This window comes from Narcine bancroftii, chromosome 11 (assembly GCF_036971445.1).
Source record: "Narcine bancroftii isolate sNarBan1 chromosome 11, sNarBan1.hap1, whole genome shotgun sequence".
NCBI classification, from domain to species: domain Eukaryota; kingdom Metazoa; phylum Chordata; class Chondrichthyes; order Torpediniformes; family Narcinidae; genus Narcine; species Narcine bancroftii.
In genome coordinates, this window is record NC_091479.1 from 78157420 (window position 1) to 78177970 (window position 20551).

General features: G+C 37.9%; 1 protein-coding gene across 1 annotated transcript in view; it reads right to left on the reverse strand.

Annotated features, from left to right (window-relative positions):
• The window catches only part of LOC138745230 (voltage-dependent calcium channel subunit alpha-2/delta-4-like), a 270894-nt gene that overhangs the window by 15131 nt on the left and 235212 nt on the right, over positions 1 to 20551 (reverse strand). Inside the window, exon 38 of the mRNA XM_069902292.1 lies at positions 17431 to 17548. Within this exon, the coding sequence (XP_069758393.1) occupies positions 17431 to 17548 (118 nt within the window). The remainder of the gene's footprint in view (positions 1 to 17430; positions 17549 to 20551) is intronic.

Consider the following 20551-nt stretch of genomic DNA (forward strand, 5'->3'; position numbering starts at 1 on the left):
TGTGTTAACCTATTGAGATCAGTCCGAATCAATCTTCAAATTCTCATGGTTTTTGACTCCCTTCACTGATATCACCCAATATCAGTGTCATTATAACCAACAGTTTACAAAAATCTCACTGAAGAGCAGTGTCAAACAAGGCTGCATCTCTGACCGAACAATTTTTCCTGCCAAATTACCTGCACCTTTCCTCCAACTTTCTGAGGAAGTGGAACTAATGGGAAACTTTTCAACCAACAACGAACCTCATTCATCAAGCAGCTGACACATTTATCTTGGGAATTCGAGGAAAATCAGGAAGTCTGGACTCAACAAAATGCCTAATTTGTAAGTATCTAAAAGGATGTCCATTAGGAGGTTTAAATTGTTCAAAAGAAGCAAAATATTATCTCAAATAAAAAGATACTTGAAACTTTTTATTACCTACTCTGTACCACTCCTTAAAACAATAATGATTATGAATAATAGAGATGACAAGAGAAAAACTATGATATCCAAAAAATTTCCTAAATTGTTCCCATATTCTCAACCTATGTCTTGTTATTGGATTATCCATTAATTTAGAAAAGGTAAAGAAGAACCTAATATTGCTAACATAAATGAGTTTTTAGAAAAATTCAGTTCCATTTCTACTCAGGAAGGGCGATTGACGAAATCATCAATATAAAAATAACAAATTATGTATATTGTCTGCCCAGTAATAAAAGCTGAAATTTGGAAGGGATAATCCCCCATACCTTTTAGTCTTTTGAGGATGAGCCTTATATTTATATTGGATTTGAATATATTATTTTCAGATGAGGACTAAGGAATCCATTCTTAATTTGATTAATGAGTCTTCATTTGTGCACGACATTGCTACAATTTAAGGTAGTGCATAGAATACACGTCTAAAGTTAAATGATCTCATTTTTTTTCTGATATTGATCCACTATGTGATAAATATAAATCTTTGAAGCTTCACTGATTCATGTTTTGGGAGTGCCCCAAATTAAATAAATTTTGGGAACAAAATTTCCAAACTTTATCAGTGATTCTTAAGATCAAATTAGAACCTTGCCCCTTAATTGCTTTGTTCGGTTCCTCTCAAGAAGAGGTTACACCCTAGACTTCAACCCAAAAAGGAATCCTCGGTTTTATCTCGTTGATAGCCAGACAAGCAATTCTGATGAAATGGAAAGATGATTCTTCACTTACTCCTATGTAATGGTTGCATGATATTATGTCTTACTTAAGTTTGGAGAAAATGAAAGATGCCAAGATTGAATTCAACTAGATGTGGGACTCACTCATGGATTCCTATTGCAACTTGGTGATTTAGTTGTGTGAATGCTCTGAGGATTCCCTGTCTGATGTCCAAGAAGCGCGATTTGATTCATATCCACTAACTATATGCAGGTTAATCTTGTTTCGAGGGAGGGGTAGGATTAGTAAAGTGGTGGGGTTCTTTTTTATTTTTTTTTATTTCTAGAGAAAACCAGGCCATAGTAGACAATAATGATCACATGATAGAATAGGATGAAGATTTATAGTCCCTATATGGGATTCTGAATTTTACCTTATTATTTTCTGTTTAACATCAGATTCCGAGGTTTTGAGAAAGATATGTTGCCTGATAATTATGATTAATATCCTGTATTGCAATTTATATATGTAATGTATATACTATGAATTGAATTATGCAATCAGTTAGAAATCATGTATAAAGGGTTTTTTTCTATAAAAATCAATACAAATACTTTTAAAAGGATCATTATAAATTTTCTCTACTTGTAAATTCTGATGTAACCATGCAACATGTTTACCATTTTCTTATTTCCATTTACAATATCACCACTATTACATTGCACTTGATATAAGTCCCTATCTCTATCACTCTAAAGAATTGTAAAATTTGTTTATTTTGACGATGTCCCATGTGAATTTCTTCTGATAGTGTTTGTATCCTTTGTAGTGTTTGCAGTCACCAGGATCTGCGTTTGCTTATGTCTTTGTTTTTGCAAAAGGAAATGGCACCGACCTTCAACTCTTCCACTGCTCTCCGTAAGTAGCAGTCTGAAAATGGTGTCAGATGGCTAATTGCACCATTTATGCGGTCCAGATTCATAAAAGATCTGCAGAAAATAGAAGTTTTCTTCTCCATTTGTGTCTTTTCTCCCTTTGAGCAAGGGTGTGGGGGGGGGGGGGGGGGGGAAGTTTGGGGGTGGGGTAGAGGATGGGACATCATATCAGAAAAAATGTTCGAGATTTCAAGGTTGGCAGAACAGAAAAATATCTCAGTAATTGCCATTAGGAGTCCAGGTGCAATGTTTCTTCTCAGGTGCCAGAGTAAAAGGCATTAAGGGAAACATGTGCACATGTGTGTCTAGGTGTGTGGAGTGGAGTTTGAGGAAGGGGAATGAGCCTGGTCCTGATATTGTGGACTGAACAGAAAGAACTTGAGCAGGAACTAATACAATATGGTAGAATCTGATTAGAAAATATTACAAAGCTTGCAAAGATAGCTTTAGCATATATATACCCATAAGGTTGTTGAGGTGGGAGTATAAATAGCTGTTTAGGAATATTATATAATTTCAATAATGGAAACTAAAATGGTGAGAATTAGGTAATTAAGATTTATGGATATCAAAAAAAGGTAAGAAAAAAAGAGGTGCAGTGCTAATGAAGGAAGACTTTTTAATGTTGGAAAGAGAGGAAACAAGGACAGAATCAACTTGGTTAGAGTTGATTAACAAAATATTTGTGATTGCATTACAGTGGGCAATCCATAGGCCTTCAAACAGTGAGAGAAACAGCACAGAAAATCTGTGGGTAATTAGAGTTGTGCAAGAAATTCAGAAAAGTAAAAAATGTAAAGGTTCCATTATTTTCATGTAATACTACATTTAGAATGTAACATACATGAAATTCTTTAACCTTGTCTACTGTAAGGAAGCCAAGTCAAGTGCCCCTCACAGAAATGAGGCTCCAGCGAGGAACAAACTCACGACCCCTGGTTGACAAGAACAGTGTTCTAACCACTAAGCTATTGGAATGTTATTTACCCAAACAGAGATAATACTGGAGTAGAAGGAAAGAAACTCCTGAAATTTATTCAGAACATCTTCGATCAGTGCAGTGAAGAAAGCCTCCGTGGATCCAGCGCTGGCCAAGTGTGTTTGGGACGAAGAGTAATCATTGCATTGTAGGGTTCAGATTAATAGTGGAGAAGAGCAAGGAAAAGGTTTCTGCTCCTCCTTATCCTTGGCTCAGTGACATCAACTCGTACCTCTGATTCAGAAAGTCATGCACAAAAGACCCACACTAACAAATTGAGTTTTCAAGTTTTGGTGGAGTGTTTAATTTTCAAAGGATATTTTAAATTATTAGGTGAAGATAAAAAAATCTTTTGGCACTACTGAAAGATGAGATTTGGAGTTTTCTTGGTGACAAGGTTATTCCTGAAACAGCATATAAATAATATGGTAATTTATTGTGTAGCTGTTTATTGACACTCCTGAATGTTTGCTGCTCTCAAGTACAGCTCTGTTAAACAGTATCTATGACTTATAATACCACTCAAAGACATGGAATTTTGATTTAACAAATTATATACAAGCCATTTAGTTCACCTAGTAAATTCCTATCAGTAGGTCAAATGTGTTGAACTCCAAATACTGCCAGGTCTGCACAATTTACTTAATCCTTCTTCCCAATTTATTTGAAGACATTCTTTCGAGAAGAATGAACTATTTGACATTCTTCATTGATGTTCAGAGGTAATGAAATGAAACAAAACCTTCATAATATTGACAATGTCTCCCATATATAATAATCAGCCCCATGCAGTTCTCATTTTTGATCAGTCATATGATACCAATAGCCTGTACCTACTGCAGGTTTATTTCAACCTCTTACCTAAATCTATCCATGGCTAGACATTTACTAGTCACAATTATCTGGAAGTTAATGTAACAGAGAAAGAATGCCACAAACTACAATATTTATTCTTATTCGAGATGCATAAACTTGCATATCTGTTTCAAGCATGGTGGGATAGTACACCCTGTTGACAGGTTAATGAAACTACAGTACTGCAGAAGCAATTAATTATATAATTTGGACTTGAACACTGCAACATCTTCACAATGCAGTGTTTTTTTTAGCAATGCAAGCATATATAGGATTAGCAAATGAATTAAATAAACGGAAAACCTCAGTTTACATTTCATAAAGTGAAAATAGATTAAAAAACTTCATTAGTGAAACACTAAATATATTTGTTATATTAACGTAAAATATATTTTTACATTTATATTTGAGCAGGTAAAGAGAAAACACCACTGCTTACAATATTCAATTTTCAGCCACAGGTTCTCTCCCATATGATGATTTTTGGCACAAAACACATTTGTTCCTCTGTTTAAATGCCAAAATTGGGGAAAAAACTTCATTATTATTCTCTAGCAATGTACATTTTATTTTAAATATTTCAATTAGGTGCCACCACACAATATTCTCAGAAAATATGTACATTTTATGGACAATATTTAGTTATTTATTTTCAAAAATCTCTTGAAATCCATATTTTTTGATATCTCGATATGGACATTTCTACTGAAGCCAAGACATCTAGAAAGTCTGAAAACTTTCAGAGATTTCAATGTTATGGAAATTTCTCCAAAACATTGTGAGTGTGTGTGATCAATTACTTAATGTTAACCTGCTGAGTTTGTCCACTGATTCCAGCATCTACAGTCTCGTGCATCTTCAGTTTTCTTCACTGTGAGGTTGCTTGAAGGTATGCCAAATATGAAGAAGTTTTCCAGTCTATGAGTCCTCCCCTCATTCTCTCTCCATCTCATTGTTTCTTGTGCTCTCCTGCTCTTCGACCATGTTCCTGCTAAGATTTGCTACAACAACCAGGTGCCCTTCCTCCGTACTTGCCTTCACTGCTATCTTTTCCTATCTGGTTTCCAGCTCCTCTTCCAGACCTCCCAATTTGGTCCTGGCCAGGATCTCAGATTGGGAAACTTCAATTCTCCCAATGGTTTTCCTTCCATTTCTACTCTCCACCATCTCCCCTTCTGGCCTTATCTCTTCCTCTCCCACAGTTCTGTGCCTTTCATTCCCCCTTCTGGCCCCCTCTGTCCTTCATCTCTCTCCTAATAGTTCTCATTACTTCCATTATACACCTTTTCACATCAAATTCCAGCACCGGTAGCAAAACAAAATCTACTGGAGAAACTCAGCAGGTTGAGCAGAATCAGTAAGAGAAAAATAATGATCAACATTTCAGGTCAGAACTCTTCATCTTGTGCCAGATTCCAGCCTCTGCAGTGCCTTACGCTTCCAGCACTGTTAGTTTTTGTTTCTGCTTACCACCAATTCTCTCCACCTTCACTCGCCCTGAGCTCAAATTGGTTTAAATGTCTCTCTCTCTCACACACACTCTCCCACTGTCCCCCACCTTCTGTACTCATTGATCATCTGCTTCTGTCTCCCAACTCCACCCCTCACCTCTCCTTATGTCCTTCATCCTATACCCCTCCCTGGTTCATCAATACTGACCCCACCCTTCCAACCCTCACTTCCTTAGAAGTCTTTCATCTCTACAATTAGTCTTGTTGAAGGATTTCAACCCAAAATGTCAACAACTTTTTTTTCTCCCACCGATGCTGCTTGACTCAACAATTTTCTCCAGTAAATTGTGTTCTACTTTATGTTGAGCTATTTTATATTTATCATTTGTCCTTTTTTTTGGCAGTTAGTTACTTGGACATAGGAAAGCAGCAGTGGCCCTAAGGCTTCAGTACTGTACTGTGATTATGTTGTCATTCTCTTATAAGCTTTATGAGAGTGAGCCAATAGTAGATGCAGTTTATACAACACTCTACTGGAAATAGACAGCAGTAAACGCAGTGGTGGTTCAATGGCTTCTGCAAATTAAATATCATCTGTAACACAGGAAACATGTTTCAAAGGACAGTGTTCTTCTTCTATCCAGCAAGGACATCTACAAGAGGTGGTGTCTTAAAAAAACAGCCTTTATCCTCAAGGACGCCCACCAGTGCTGAATTAACTACCACCCGGGCACCGAGGTTTAGCTTTAGTAAGGCTTGCCCTGACCTTGCTTCCCTGCCCCACCTTGCATTGAATAAAGTGATGTTGTGTTAAATAATTTACATTAGGGGTCTCCAAAGTGGTCGATATCAACCCCTTGGGTTCAATGGGACTATCCAAGAGGTTGAAAAATCCCAAGGGCTCAATAGGGGGCTCGTAAAATGCCGAGGGGTTGATTGAACTTTTGGGGTCAAAAGAATTGTAGAGCCCGAGGTCCCCACTCCTGCCAGGAGCCTGGTGTTCCTGCTCCTGCTGGAAGCCCGATGGCTCTGTCCTGCTGGGAGCCTGAGGTCCCTGCTGGCCCCCTCAGTTTAAGCCTACTTAGCCTAATGGTTAATCTGTCCTGGAGCCTCCATGTCAATGCAATCATGAAGAAGGCTTGCCAGTGCCAATACTTTGTGAGACGTTTGAGGAGATTCTGTATGTCATTGAAGACATGAAAATTTCTACCGGTGTACCGTGGAGAGCACTCTGGCTGGTTGTATCACTGTCTAGTGTGGAAGTGTCAATGTTCAGGACAAAAAAAACTCCAGGAAGTTGTTAACTCAATCTGCGACATCATGGGCACCAGTCCATTGAGGACATCTACAAGAGGACATCACGGGCACCACTCCATCGAGGACATCTACAAGAGGACATCATGGGCACCACTCCATTGAGGACATCTACAAGAGGACATCACAGGCACCACTCCATTGAGGACATCTACAAGAGGAAATGTCTGAAGAAAGCAGCCTTTATCCTCCAAGACCCACCACCCAGGCCATGTCCTCTTCACTCTGATACCATCGAGAAAAAGGTACAGGAGCCTGAAGACGAGTACTCAGTGGCACAAGGACAGCTTCTTCCCCTCTGCCAGCAGATTCCTGAATCAACAATGAACCACACAAACTATTTAACTTTGACTTTTTATCTTGCACTATTTTTATTTATTTTGTAAGGTGGTTTATATAAATATTTGCATGGTGATGTAACTGCAAAACAACACATTTTGTTACATGTTCATGATAATAGGTTCTGATTCTGTTTAGTGGACAAACAACACAACCATTGAATAACAGGTCTCAAGTTAGGAAAACCTCTTTTTAATATTTTAATTTTGATTTTCCAAGACTCACACAAATCCAAAGCAACAATACAATCTTTCTCAACAATGATATATCGAAAACCCCGCCCACCCCTCTCCATACCATAAAACCCCAAGGAAAAGATTATGTAAATTAAACAAACATAAAAATACAAAAATCTATGGAGTCACAGACCCTTAAAGAAACCAACTATAAACCCAAAGTAACATAAAGTAAAATGAAAAAGACAAGAAACCAAGTGCACGTCATCATTGCCATGACCCTCTTCACTTATCTCAATTGTTCCACTATTAGTACGGATTTCTACCTTTCTTCTATTTAGAAGGGGTGTAGTTATATCTGCATACCTATATGTTACAGGTAAGGCTGCCATACCCTAACGAATGTGTCATATTTTCTACTTAAATTGTACATGATTTTCTCCAGCGGAATAAAACTCTGTATCTCCGTATTCCATTGTGTAATGTTTAGTTGGGAGTCGGACTTCCGCGTGACTGCTATACACTTCCTGGCTATTGCCAAGGCGACCTTCACAAACTTGGACAGTTTAAAAGAAAGTCCATAATGTTTCCCAGAAAGTACAATTCTGGATTTTGTGGAAAATTCACCTTTATAATTTTCTGTACAAAGTCCCCAGGTCCTCACAGAAGGATCTCACCTTTGTGGACAGCCAGGTAGAATGAATAAAGGTTCCAATCTCCACACAACACCTAAAGCACATTTCCAAAATTTTTGGTTTAGATTTATGTAATTTTTGTGGGTTAGGGTCAATTGATGCAGGAAATTGTATTGCACTAACTTGTACCTGGCATTAATAACTGCTGCCATGCTGTCCTGACACAGGTCTGACCAGCACTGCTCATGAATTTTTGTGCTGGTCCAACTCCCACTTTTTCCTTATCTTATGTAAGCACGGCTTAGGGCTTTCACTTTGGATAGGAGCTACATCATCGAAATAAACTTGCGTGTATCCCCCTTTCGGTAGGGCCATAGACGATTCCAAATGATCCCTTAAGAAAGATTTTAACTGAAAGTAGCAGCAGGTGGTTTTATTTGACAAATCATACTTATTCCTCAGCTGTTCAAATGACATGAACTGCCCCCATTAAGTTAGGAAAACCTAACACACTTCAGCATGACATCATTACTTTAGGCACCAGTGGGATTAGAAGATGAACAAATTGGCTATTTCATTTTTTAAACTGGAAAGCTTAGAGATTGCTTCAATAGTCTAGAGTATCATTAAAATATGGACATTTTGCTTTAGGCATTTTGGTATTTTACAACAAAACAAAAATACAGAGAATGATGAAATACTTGAAGAAATTCGAGAGATGAAGAAAGCAACTTCCTGAACTGAAATTGGACCAGAGGTATACCTGACCAAATTACTTAAACTTTGAGTAAACTGACAGGAAATATAAAAGTGAACTGAAAAAGCCTCCAGAAGTTCTGTAAATCTCATAGAGTCAGAAAAAAAAGAATCATAATTGGGAATAATGCAATTAGACTAAGATTTTGGTTCAGTTGCCACAGAAGAGGATGGAAGAAATTTTCAAAAATGTTTGGAATCAAGGATCTAAAGAGGTGAGGAATTAAAGCTTGTCGGCATTTTCTCATACTTCGATGAAGGGTTCAAACCTGAAACATCGGTTCTATACCTTTCCCTTTGCTACATAAAGGACACTGTTTTTCCTGCTGAGCTTCTCCAGCACTTTGTGCTTTTATTTCAACCACGGTGTCTACAGAATCTTGTGATTTACTTCATAAGGAACTAAAGCAAATTAGTGAGAAGTAGTGCTGCAGAAATGATTGATTCTGGCCGTCATTAAATCCACAGGACCCGATAATTTGCATCAGGTTCCAAAGGGAAGAATTAATTAATTGGTTATCATTTCCCAGAATTCTGCACCTCATGAAAAGTTTCCTGCGGATTAAACTGTGGTCAATGTAACCTACTATTAAGGAGAGAGAGAAAGAGAAAACAGGAAATTACAGATTAGTTAATCTAACAACAGTTGTGGGGAAAATGCTTGGATCATAATAAAGAGTGATATATCAGGATACTTGAGAAATATCAATGTGATTGGACAAAGTCAATATGAATTACTGGAAGGGCCCTTGTACCTGACAAACCTATTGGAATTGTTAAAGATGTATCTGGTAGAAATGATAAAATATACATCAATGGATGTGTTGTACTTGGATTTTTAAAAAATCTTTAGGTAAGTTAATGTGTGAAATGAAAGCACTTTCAGAAGTATGGGGGTAACATAACGGCATGGATTGAAAATTGGTTGAAAGACAGGAAAAAGAGATATGTGCTTGAGACTTGGTTATTTATAATTTAAGTCTATGACTAAGATGAGGGAACAAAATTTTATATTTCAAAGTTTGCCAAGTTTCATTTTTTATTGAAGAAGGATGTCCTTCTTAGGTCAAAGAGAAATGTGGCAGAGACACAGACAGGTAGTAAAGCTCTTCTTGGTCATTAAAACACCAATAGTGTGTTAAAGTTAGTGTGAGTTGCCTAATAGGCCAGTTTTCTGCCATGTGATAGATGACTGAAAGAAAACTATTGCTTTGGCATGAAGACAAAAGAGTCTGAGATGTTGGCTTCTGCACAAAAGAACACTGGAAGAATTGGATCTGTTGATGCAGAAGGTGCTAGTAGACGATTCCAACTGAGACCTTGCATCAGTCCTGGAACATTGTCAGGCACTGGAACAGGTTTTTTGAACATGAAACATTGCCCAGAATGGCACTTGTCATAAAAACACAGTTAGAATTAAAGTTGAGCTTAGATCAACTGAATTTTACTCTCAGAAACAAGATGATCAGAAATGTAATTTCCAGTTAAGTACAAAAAAAATGTTTCAGGAGTGAAACATGAAAGTCTGCAAATGCTGTGATTGTAGTAAAATCACACAGGAATGCTGGAGGAACACAGCCGGTCTGGCAGCGTCCATAGAAGGTAAAGATATATTACTGACGTTTCAGGATTGAGCCCTTCTTCAAGGAATAAGCAAAGAACAGAAAGGTGTCAGAATAAAGACCAGTCTTTCTTGACCCACTTATATAGTTCATCTTGATCTTGCAGTAATTTTAGATAATGTTTTTCATTGTCCACTATACCACCAATCTTCATGCCATCTACAAACACTAACCATACCAACTATATTGTCAACAGTCATTAATATAGATGACAAACAACGATGAACTCAGTTCTGATCCTTGCAGTACACCATTTGTCAGAGTCCTCCAATCTGAGTAATGACCCTCCACTACCACCATTACTTACCACCAAGCCAATTCTGTATATAATTGGCCAGTTCAGCCTGGATCTGTGGCATCAAACCTTCCAGACAGCCTATCATGCAGAACCTTGTTAAAAAGCTTTGCTAAAGTCCATGAAGACAATGTCTACCACACTACCCTTATCAATCTTTTTGGTCACCTCTGAAAGAAATTCAATATAATTCAATCATGTCAGCAAATCCTGCCAAAAAAAAAAGGATGAGGCGGATGCAGATAGATGAGAAATATAACCTGCTGTTACACATTGTTTATTTCAAATAGCATTTTCTTCACATTGTTGAGGAGAGGAAGGAAGAAGGGGCAGGGGGAGGAGTGATAACAAGAAAAAGCTTGAGAGTACCAGGGATTTCAGAAGGGGAGCAGTGAGAGAAACTCTCACAGAACTCACTTTGAAGAGAGGAGGAGAATTTCTTCAGGGTCGGCATCCCTCAAAGAGACTTCTTTTCTGTTAGCCTATACTCCTCCTGCTGCACTTTTCTCCCTTCTCTCTTCCCCCAACTTTTTATTCAGGTACCTGCCTCTTTTTGCTCATACCTTGATGAAGGTCTCAGGCTCAAAATGTTGGCTATCCTTTACTTCCAATAGTGTGACTTGCTGAGTTCCTCCAGCGCTTTTGTGCTTTGCATTGTATCCAACGGATATGCCTGTTGACCACAACTATTCAGTCAATTCCAGATATTAGATTTTTTTTCTGATGGTAAAATTGGAGAAATGATTGGAACAGTGAGAAGATCTACCAATGTGTGTCAATCCACGGTGAGTTTTTCAATGTAACTACCTCACACAAAAAACAATTATATGTGAAGAAGGAAAAAAAGTAGTGTATTTCTATGCACTGATATGAAGTACTGTTATTGCAAGAGGGAATTATCTCTTATACATACTTTCTGATTGTCAGTGTGGTGTGAAAGTTTATTGAAGTAATATGTAAATATTTTAGAAATTTAGTGTTCAGCTTGATAAAAGAACCACTATTATTCTTTGACATCCAACTTGTTCACTTGCATGTATCAACAGAACATGCAGCTGACATTATTCATTCCAAACTGGCAAAAGCCACAATTTGGCAGGAAATATACATGTACTTTCTGGGAATGAGGTTGAGACAGAATTTCTTTTCTTGTCTTTCCCCTGTCTCAGGGAATCCCATGTGATTTTCAGATGTTGCCTTCTCCCTGGATACAGTAATTGCTGAATCTTTATCGCTAACGAATGAAAATAATACTAAAGAAAATTTTAAAATGATCGAATGAATATCAGAAACTCCATTTAGCAAAAAATCCTTCAATCTGAAACGGTTTCAGGAACAAAGAATATTTTGTTTAATACTGTATCATTTTAAAAATGCAGAATTTACAGAATATATTTGATAGTTGGTCTCTGTCTAAAACTGTCAAGTCTCCCAGCTGATTGGATATCCCATAATACTTCCATATGCTGCAGTGACCCACATTCTTTAATTTCAAAAAATATGATTTATGAAGTTACTGGAAAATAGGTCACCCTATAAGAAAATGTTAAGGATTTACTCTAATTAAAATTCTATGATAAAATGCTTTTCATCTTAAATTCAAAGTATGATGAAGAAATCTTGGCATTAAACTCTTAAGTACAAATCAATCAAATTCAGCCTGCAGGCTTTGTTTTCTTTCAGACCCACAATGTTGGGACACAGGACTACCTGAGTGCCTTGTTCTCTAGATCATCTTGGTGCATGTTTAAAATTCCTTATCTATTCAGATACGTAGGGCCAACATTGGACTGACTAGTTTACCTGGGTAAAGTTCATCTGAGATAAAGATATGGCTCAAATGATCTCAGATGAACATTTGACTGGCTCATTTTTTTTTGGGGTCAGAGGTTGATCTCCTATTCCTATATGCAGTTACAACAAGGTCCAAATACTCTCCTTCATGATTCCACAGACGCAGGTAATTTTCAGCACAGGTACATCTTTCTGTATGACTTTGGACAGACATTGTCATTAGTTAAGGGCAATTTTACCAGGTTCCGTTTCCAGCAGGAGTTATAAAAAATGAGCAAGAAAAGGAAGTGAACCCTGAAGGCCAAGTACAGTTTTCAGAGACTAATTATGGTTGGTGTCATCTAAAGTCAGCACATACTAATAAATGAACCTTGTTTCCTCTGGTCAGTATAACATTGGAATATTCAAAATCTTTTGCTCTGTTGCTCCTTTAGATCATGGCTGATCTGCACCATACATTTCCTTCCATGTTTGGGGAAAGAATTCTAAATTATTGCCTTTGTTTTCTGTGAAAAGATTTCCCTCCCAAATGTCCAAGCTCTTCACTGGAGTGATTGTGCACCTTCATTAACTTCACTGACCACCACCACAGCATTTTCAGTGATGTTACAAATCCTACCTGGTTTATTACTTAAAAGTATAGCCTTTAGCAAGTGCCAGAAGTGTATGGACACTTGCAAGCAAATGGACAAACAAGAATAATTTAAGGCATCCAGAGTCTAGCTACCCAGACAATAAATATCACTCAGAGGAAAAGATTTTAAAAATCGGATAGCATGAGGAGTAACAGTGTTCACAATTTGGAAAGCTGGAAACAAAGGATAATCAATCTAAAATTATCACAAGAAGACTGAGAATAAAAAGTAAGACTTTGTTTTGAAGCAGAGGGTTGTTAGAATTTTAAGAATACCTTTTCAAAAAGAAAATCGCACCTTTTTGTCCCAAGAATAGATATATTTGAAGCAGGCAAAGATATGGAGAGAAAAGCAATGGGAAAACTTTCAGATTTCTTTAACAAAAGGGCCAGCATTATAAAATCACTGAATGTCTCTACTGTCATGTCTCAAGGTCTACTTGCATATTGTAATTCATTTTATTTGAAGGGTAAAAATATATTGAAAATTATTAACTATGAAATGTCAATTTATATCAGGGAAGTTTCATTCAAATTCTAAATTTTCATGTGGACCCTGTATAAAATTTTGAGCATTTACAGCTTTACGGTAGAGTTGTAAGAATAGATTCAGATTTCAGATTTATTGTCAGAGTACACACATGACATCACATACAACCCTGAGATTCTTTTTTCTGCGGGTGAACTAGAAATATCACTTATTGGTAGTGCAAAAAAAAGCATATACATGTAAACAAATAAAGAACTGTAAACAGATAACGAATGTAAACAAATTGACTGTGCAATAGAGAGAATAAAAAGAATCAAGAAAGTCCACAAGAGTCCTTAAATGAGACTGATTGAGTTTATCATTGAGGAGTCTGATGGTGGAGGGGGAGCAGCTGTTCCTGAACCTGGTGGTTCAAGTCTTGTGGCACCTCTACCTCTGTACTGATAGCAGCAGCAAGAACAGAGCGTGTGCTGGATGGTGTGGATCCTTGATGATTGTTGCTGCTCTCCAATGGTGATCCCTGTAGATGTAATCAATAGTGGGGGGGGGGGGGTTTGCCTGTGATGTCCTGGGCTGCGTCCACTACCTTTTGGAGGGCGTTACGCTTAGGTGTCCTCATACCAGACTGCGATGCAGCCGGTCAGCACACTTTCCACCAGACATCTGTCGAAATTTACCAAGGATTCTGGTGTCATCTCAAATTTCCACAAACTCCTGAGGAGGTAGAGGCGCTGACGTACTTTCTTCACGGAGCCCTTAGTGTGCTGGGTCCAGAAAGATCCTCCATAAATAAATTTGCTCACCCTCTCCACCTCTTATCCTCCAATAATCACTGGATTGTATATCTCTGGTTTTCCCTTCCTGAAGTCACTCTCAGCTCCTTAGCTTTAGTGAAATTGAGTCCAAGGTTGCTGTTGGAGCACCATTCAGTCAGTTTTCAATCTCCCTCTTGTATGCTCTCATCAACTTCCTTTATACAACCCACTGAATATATGTACTGGCTGATTTCAAAGAATGCATAAGTTTGTCTGGATTTAGTATTACGCTTGTTAATAAACCTGACTGATTGCATTCAGCTCCAGAGAAAATTGTTCCTTAGGAGGCTTGGCTTGTGTTGTATAATATTTTGCTACAGGGGGCACTGCAACCTAGGTTTCTGGTCACACTGCTGAAATACTCAGGTAAAGATGAAGCCTATGGCCAGCAGGTGCTGGGTGAAAACAAATCAGAGCAGGACACAAAAAGACTATGAATCTTCCAGGCTCCAGTTACAGGCACTAGAGAACATCAATTAATATTAAATGAAGGTTCTAAAGAGGATTTATGTCTGTGGCAGTTCTACCATAGAAAGACACAAATCAATTCTTTTGGGTAATTATTCTTTGATGTTACCTGGGTAGAGTATGTTTAATTTTTGTACATAGCCCTTCATATACAGCAACTCAAAAGCAACATACATTCAGCTTCACAAATAGATGCGACTTGCGGAGTCACATAGAAAGATAGATATAAACCAATGATTATATTTAGATTAGATTTCAGATTTGTTATCAAAGCACATACATGACATCACATACAACCAGAGATACTTTTTCCTGTGGGTGAGGCAGAATTACCACTAATCAGTATGCTCAACGTACACATGTAAACCAATAAAGAAATATAAACAAATTGACTGTGCAATACAGAAAGAGAAAAATCAATAAAGTGCAAAAATCCTTAAATGAGTCCCTGATTGAGTTTGTCATTGAAGAGTCTGATGGTGGTGGAGAGGTATTCACAATAATGCACAGGCCTAATATTTGAAGAGAATTTCCTGTAGATGTTTGGAGACCAAACTATACAGAAAATGGTGGAGCATCTATGGAAACCAGTCCAACATGAACCTGCATTGCACATATATTGCACACATACTCGCCCAAAACAGCCTTTGACTCGCTACTGATAATGATCAGCTCAGAAATGTCAAGCAATTTGCAGTTACATCTCACTCACCCAGGTAATGCACACATACACCCAAACCCACTGTGAGACATGCTAGATCTATGAATGAGACAACCAAATCTCCATGCCTGATAAAATTTTGCTGGGCTTATCCATTCATTTTAAAGAAAATCTATCAAAATTCAGGAGTGACCATATCTTGAATTTCTTCTGTAAAATTTTGGCTTGCTGATTCAAAAGCAATTTACACTCTGCCGTCTGCATTTTCTGCTCTCATGCCTGATTCAGGTTACAAAAAAGTTGCAGAACAGAACAGCAGAGGCAAGACTCTTTCAAGGCCAATGCATTCACCTGTTTCCAGACTATTCAATCTTTTTAAGCTTTTAATACAATAAAATACAAATCACAAATAATACAAAGTACATCTTCGTTAATAAGCACTATTTTCCTTTCTAAGAGTGATGCTCCCCATTCATTTTAAATGAAAACTCATGCATTTTGATCATTATTTATCATCACAAGGTTTAACTCTGATAAAATATTTCTATCCTTTTTATGAATCCAATAGGGATTAGCCCAAGTTTTCAGATTTGATGCTGGGAATGAAGAAAAAAAACAGTCTACATATACAAATCAGGGAAGATGCAATACCACTCTGCTACAGGAACAACTTGGTCCTTGTCTGCCTTCTTTCTCTCAGCTAGATGGATCGTGTTAGCTTTTGAGTGCTTGTGGGTGAGAGGAAGGGAAGCTGGAAAGGGCAAGATTTACTTTCCAAGATTGCAACATTCTAATTTTTTTCTCATCTCCAGGTGCACAGTTAGTTTCAATGCCATCATGAAAACTCATCCACACCTTATTTCTTCAGGAAACTGAAGCTGGAGTGTTATCCGGTATCAAATGCTTGCTATATCTGACCTGGAAATTTGAAACTGGAACAAGGAAATTGTCTATCATATAATACAAGTAAATTAATTAATTCAATGGTCTTTAAAATATATAAATGAGCTTATCTTTAGAAGAGGAGGGTATGTGTTATAATTAAATCAAAACGGAAGAAAATATGTATTGAGATTACATTCTATTACATCGCTCAACAATTTTGTTCCCTCTTTCATTTGTTAAAAATCTGAATGCTTGGTGCACTATCCAGAAATTTGCTCCATATCCAAGGTGTAGATATCACCCAATGGCAAGACTCAAAACACCATATTTTATGAAATACGCCAGATGCTCAAAATTATTCTGAGCTTACAAGGTCCATAATTTTCCAGGACTGCTTGGATCTGGTTCAAGGATCAAGCCATTCCCAGGAAATCCAAAATTTTCATTATCTTCTGAGTCCTTTACGTTCCTTCCCACATCTCCATCCATCTTGGATGGGCACAAACAGGAAAAATGCCCCATCATTAAACATACAACCACACATTTTTATATAACGTGTTTCAATGTTGCCACTCTAAAAACAGTCACATTTAAACTACTCCATCTGCCCCAGCTCTTTTATTTTACTATCAAAATCTTCATGATCCTCAACACCTGCTTTTGGCCAACCCCCAATCTCCTTTTTGTCTCAAACATACCCCTGATTATTTCTTCACCCAATTCTGATGTTTTTAGCTAAACCCTTTAGTTTCGATTGACTTCAGATCCCTTCTCTGACTGAAGGCAACCAATCCTCGCTCTATCACTTTCTCTTCTCTGTCCTCTCGATCATTTCGGCTCCAACCATTTCCCCAGGCACTCCACAGTAGCTGGTGCAAATTGAAGGAAAAATTGCTGAACACATAAGATGTACCACACCCATTTTATCATGTATGATATCCAGCATCTTACCCACGGTAGATTTTTGTAGAAAAGCCTTTCACTAAATACTGCTGCATTTTCACTTAGCACTATTTTAAGGTGCATTTTAAGAATTGCTAGCCATATAATGTGAACCACAGAAATTAAAAGATCAGCATCACAAGTCAGCACATTGGTGGCAAAGATGATAGAAGGGAATGAGATTTTGCATGCTATTTATCAAATAACTTTTTCCTCCTTACTCTATTAGTGAATACACAAGAGTAAAAGACATCCTTACTTCTGACAGTCTCCACATTGGATAAATCCATTGGTTTCCTTGATTGTGGGATCAGACACAAATGCTGCATATTCTGTGTCACAGGGATGGTACAAGTCCAATTTCCGATGTTTGTGACCTGTAATAGATAAAGGAGCATAAAACACTAGTGTAAGAATTTCCAGATGAAATTCATATTAAGTTATTTTTAAAGTCAAATGTGATTGGAAGCTCACGGCCATCCACTTTGGGACTATAGGTGCGTTTGGGAAATAAGTAATACCAGTGGGTCAAGGGGTGAATGGAAAAGGACAGATATTAAGCAAAATTGGGGAGTCCAGCAGTAGGGGCAGGGGTGGGTTGAAGATCAAAGGGGATATCAAAGATTATGGGCATAACAAGTGTTGTAGGGCTGGCAGGGTGGGAGATTGTGGGAGAGGGTATGGACAACTCGGCAGAGGTGGAAGAAGTGAGGAGCATGGGTTGGCAAAGAGGTTGAGCCTGCAGGTAATGGTTGTACTCCATCTCCACAAATTTGGTGGGTCTGGCTCTTCTCACCTTCCTTCGCACACTTGATTTTGCAAACTCTGGGAAAGTAAGCTTCCCTGCCATGACCCATCCCAGCTATTACACCCTGATGTTCAATGGTATTATCATCACTGAATTCCCCCCCACTTTCAATATCCTGGGTTTATCATGACTACAAACTGAATTGGAGTAGCAATAGACATAATATCGAAGGATTAAAATCTTGGAACTCTATCAGTGATACCTAAAGGATTGCAAAAGGTACCTTAACTCCATCTTCTCAAGTTCAATTAGGACTGGAAAATAAATGTTGGCTTAGCCTGCAAAGTCCACCGCACTTGAATGATTAAAAAGGAAACTTCTTAAAACCTTTTACTAATTGTCTAACTTCCTAAGTACAGATCAATTGCCTAATTTTCCATCTGGCTCCATTAAAATAATAGCTGCCTCTAAAATAAGAGGGTTGGAGTTGGATTTTAATTTTTAAAATATATTTACATCATATGATTTCATCCCTTTCTCAATGTTGTCGAGTTGTTATCATACAGCACAGAATGAGTCCTTTGACCCACCATATCCATGATATCCTGTTTACCCATCTATACCAATCCCATTTTCCTGCATTGTCCGTATACTTCATGGCTTGCCTAAATGCCATCTGAAAGCCTCTTAAATGTAAATATTGTATCTCATTTCATAACCTCCTCTGCATTGTTCCAGAGAGTAACCATCCCGTAAGTAAAAAAAATCCCTTCAAGTCCCATTTAAAGCTTTTCCCTATTACTTGTACCTACCCACCTTTGTTTCTGATTTCAGATTTACTGTCAGAGTACATACATGACATCACATACAACTCTGAGATTCTTTTTCCTGCGGGCACGGCAGAATTACCATTAATTGGTAGTGCAAAAATTAACTGCACACAGGGTGAACATGTAAACATTCAAAAGAACTGCGAACAGATAACGAATGCAAACAAACTGACTGTGCAATACAGGGAGAACAAAGAAAATCAATGAAGTGCACAAGTAAGAGTCCTTAAATGATTCCCTGATTGAGTTTGTTGTTGAAGAGACTGATGGTAGAGGTGGTAGCAGCTATTCCTGAACCTGGTGGTATGAGACGTGGCACCTATACCTCTTTCCTGATGGCAGCAGTGAGAACAGAGCGTGTGCTGGGTGGTATGGATTGTTGATGATTACTGCTGCTCTCTGTTAGCAGCGTTCCCTGTAGATGTACTCAATAGTAGGGATGGTTTTGATAGAGATATCGGAAAAAAGATGTTAACTATCTACCATATTCATGCATCATAATGTTATATACCCGTCTCAGGTCACAAACCCAATCTTTCACTATATCTAAAGTCTCCAAACCAGGCAATATTCTGGTAAACTCCTCTGCACTCTTTCCTATGCAACTACATCCACATCATCTTGTAGTGTGGCAATCAGAATCACACCAAATACTCCAAGTGGAGTCTAACCCAAATACTCTAAGTGAAATGTGATGAGCCCAGAGATCCCAAAACCCAGCAGCAACAGATATTCACCAAGACAAGTGGTTACTTAAACAAAGGTTGCTTTTAATTATCTTTAAACATGAAAACATGATCAAATTTTAACTTATTACTATTAATGAAACCTAACTTAACTCCCTTCTAATTCTAAGTGCACGTGTATGTAATGTGTGTGTAAGTTTAGAAAAGTTATATGATTCACATTCCAATCTCACTTCATACTCCTCCAAGTTCACTGGTTGCAGGCAATTCTTATACCATGCACAGAATTTAATATTTTTGAAGTCCACCAGGCTTTGGTGTTTGAAAGGTAAATGGTTACCACTCAGGAAGATTCTTGTTGGTTTTCAGAAAGAGAGATTTGTTGTTGCTGGACACAAACTGATTCCTTCTAATCAGCCACGCCAGTGTCTTGCCAAAGAAGCTTGCCCCATCAGGATTTTCCAGGTGATAACCTCTTTCTTTCAGGTCACCAGAGAGTTCCTTTTTGTTTCTCTTATTTCAATTGAAACATTAGGCACCAGTCCTCTCCTCTTGCATGGACCACAAGGGCAATGAGCAGGCTGAACTAAACACTCACAACCTATCTTCAAAATGGGGTTTTTCCACAAGCTTCCCAGCTTGTCCTGTTCCAGTCCCAGCTGCTGCTGTTGAACTCTAGCTCTGTAGAACTGAATTCTCTCTCTCTCTCTCTCACACTCACACACACACACAGAAACAGCCCTGTTTGACTCTCTCTGCTTGCAAAATCACATGACCCTCTTAGAACAGCAAACTGCACTCAGGCAGCCTGCAGCTCCGAACCTAATCTTTAGAGTTCTTTCATCTGTTGCTTTTCAAAACATCAATTCATTAGTGAAGTTGCTTGGGCATTCTTGAAAGTTTTTGCAAAGGCACTCGGAGCCAAGCCTGTCTGGCTTGAGCAGAGCTCCAGTATTTTAAATGAGATCTGTTCTGGTGTTTGTATGTGACCTACACTAAAAACCTGCCACAATTGATCTCCTTTAAAACATATCTATATACAATATAAAATACAACATAATCTGTCACAGAAATCTAATCACTATTTTGTAAAGTTGCAACATGGTGTCCTGACTG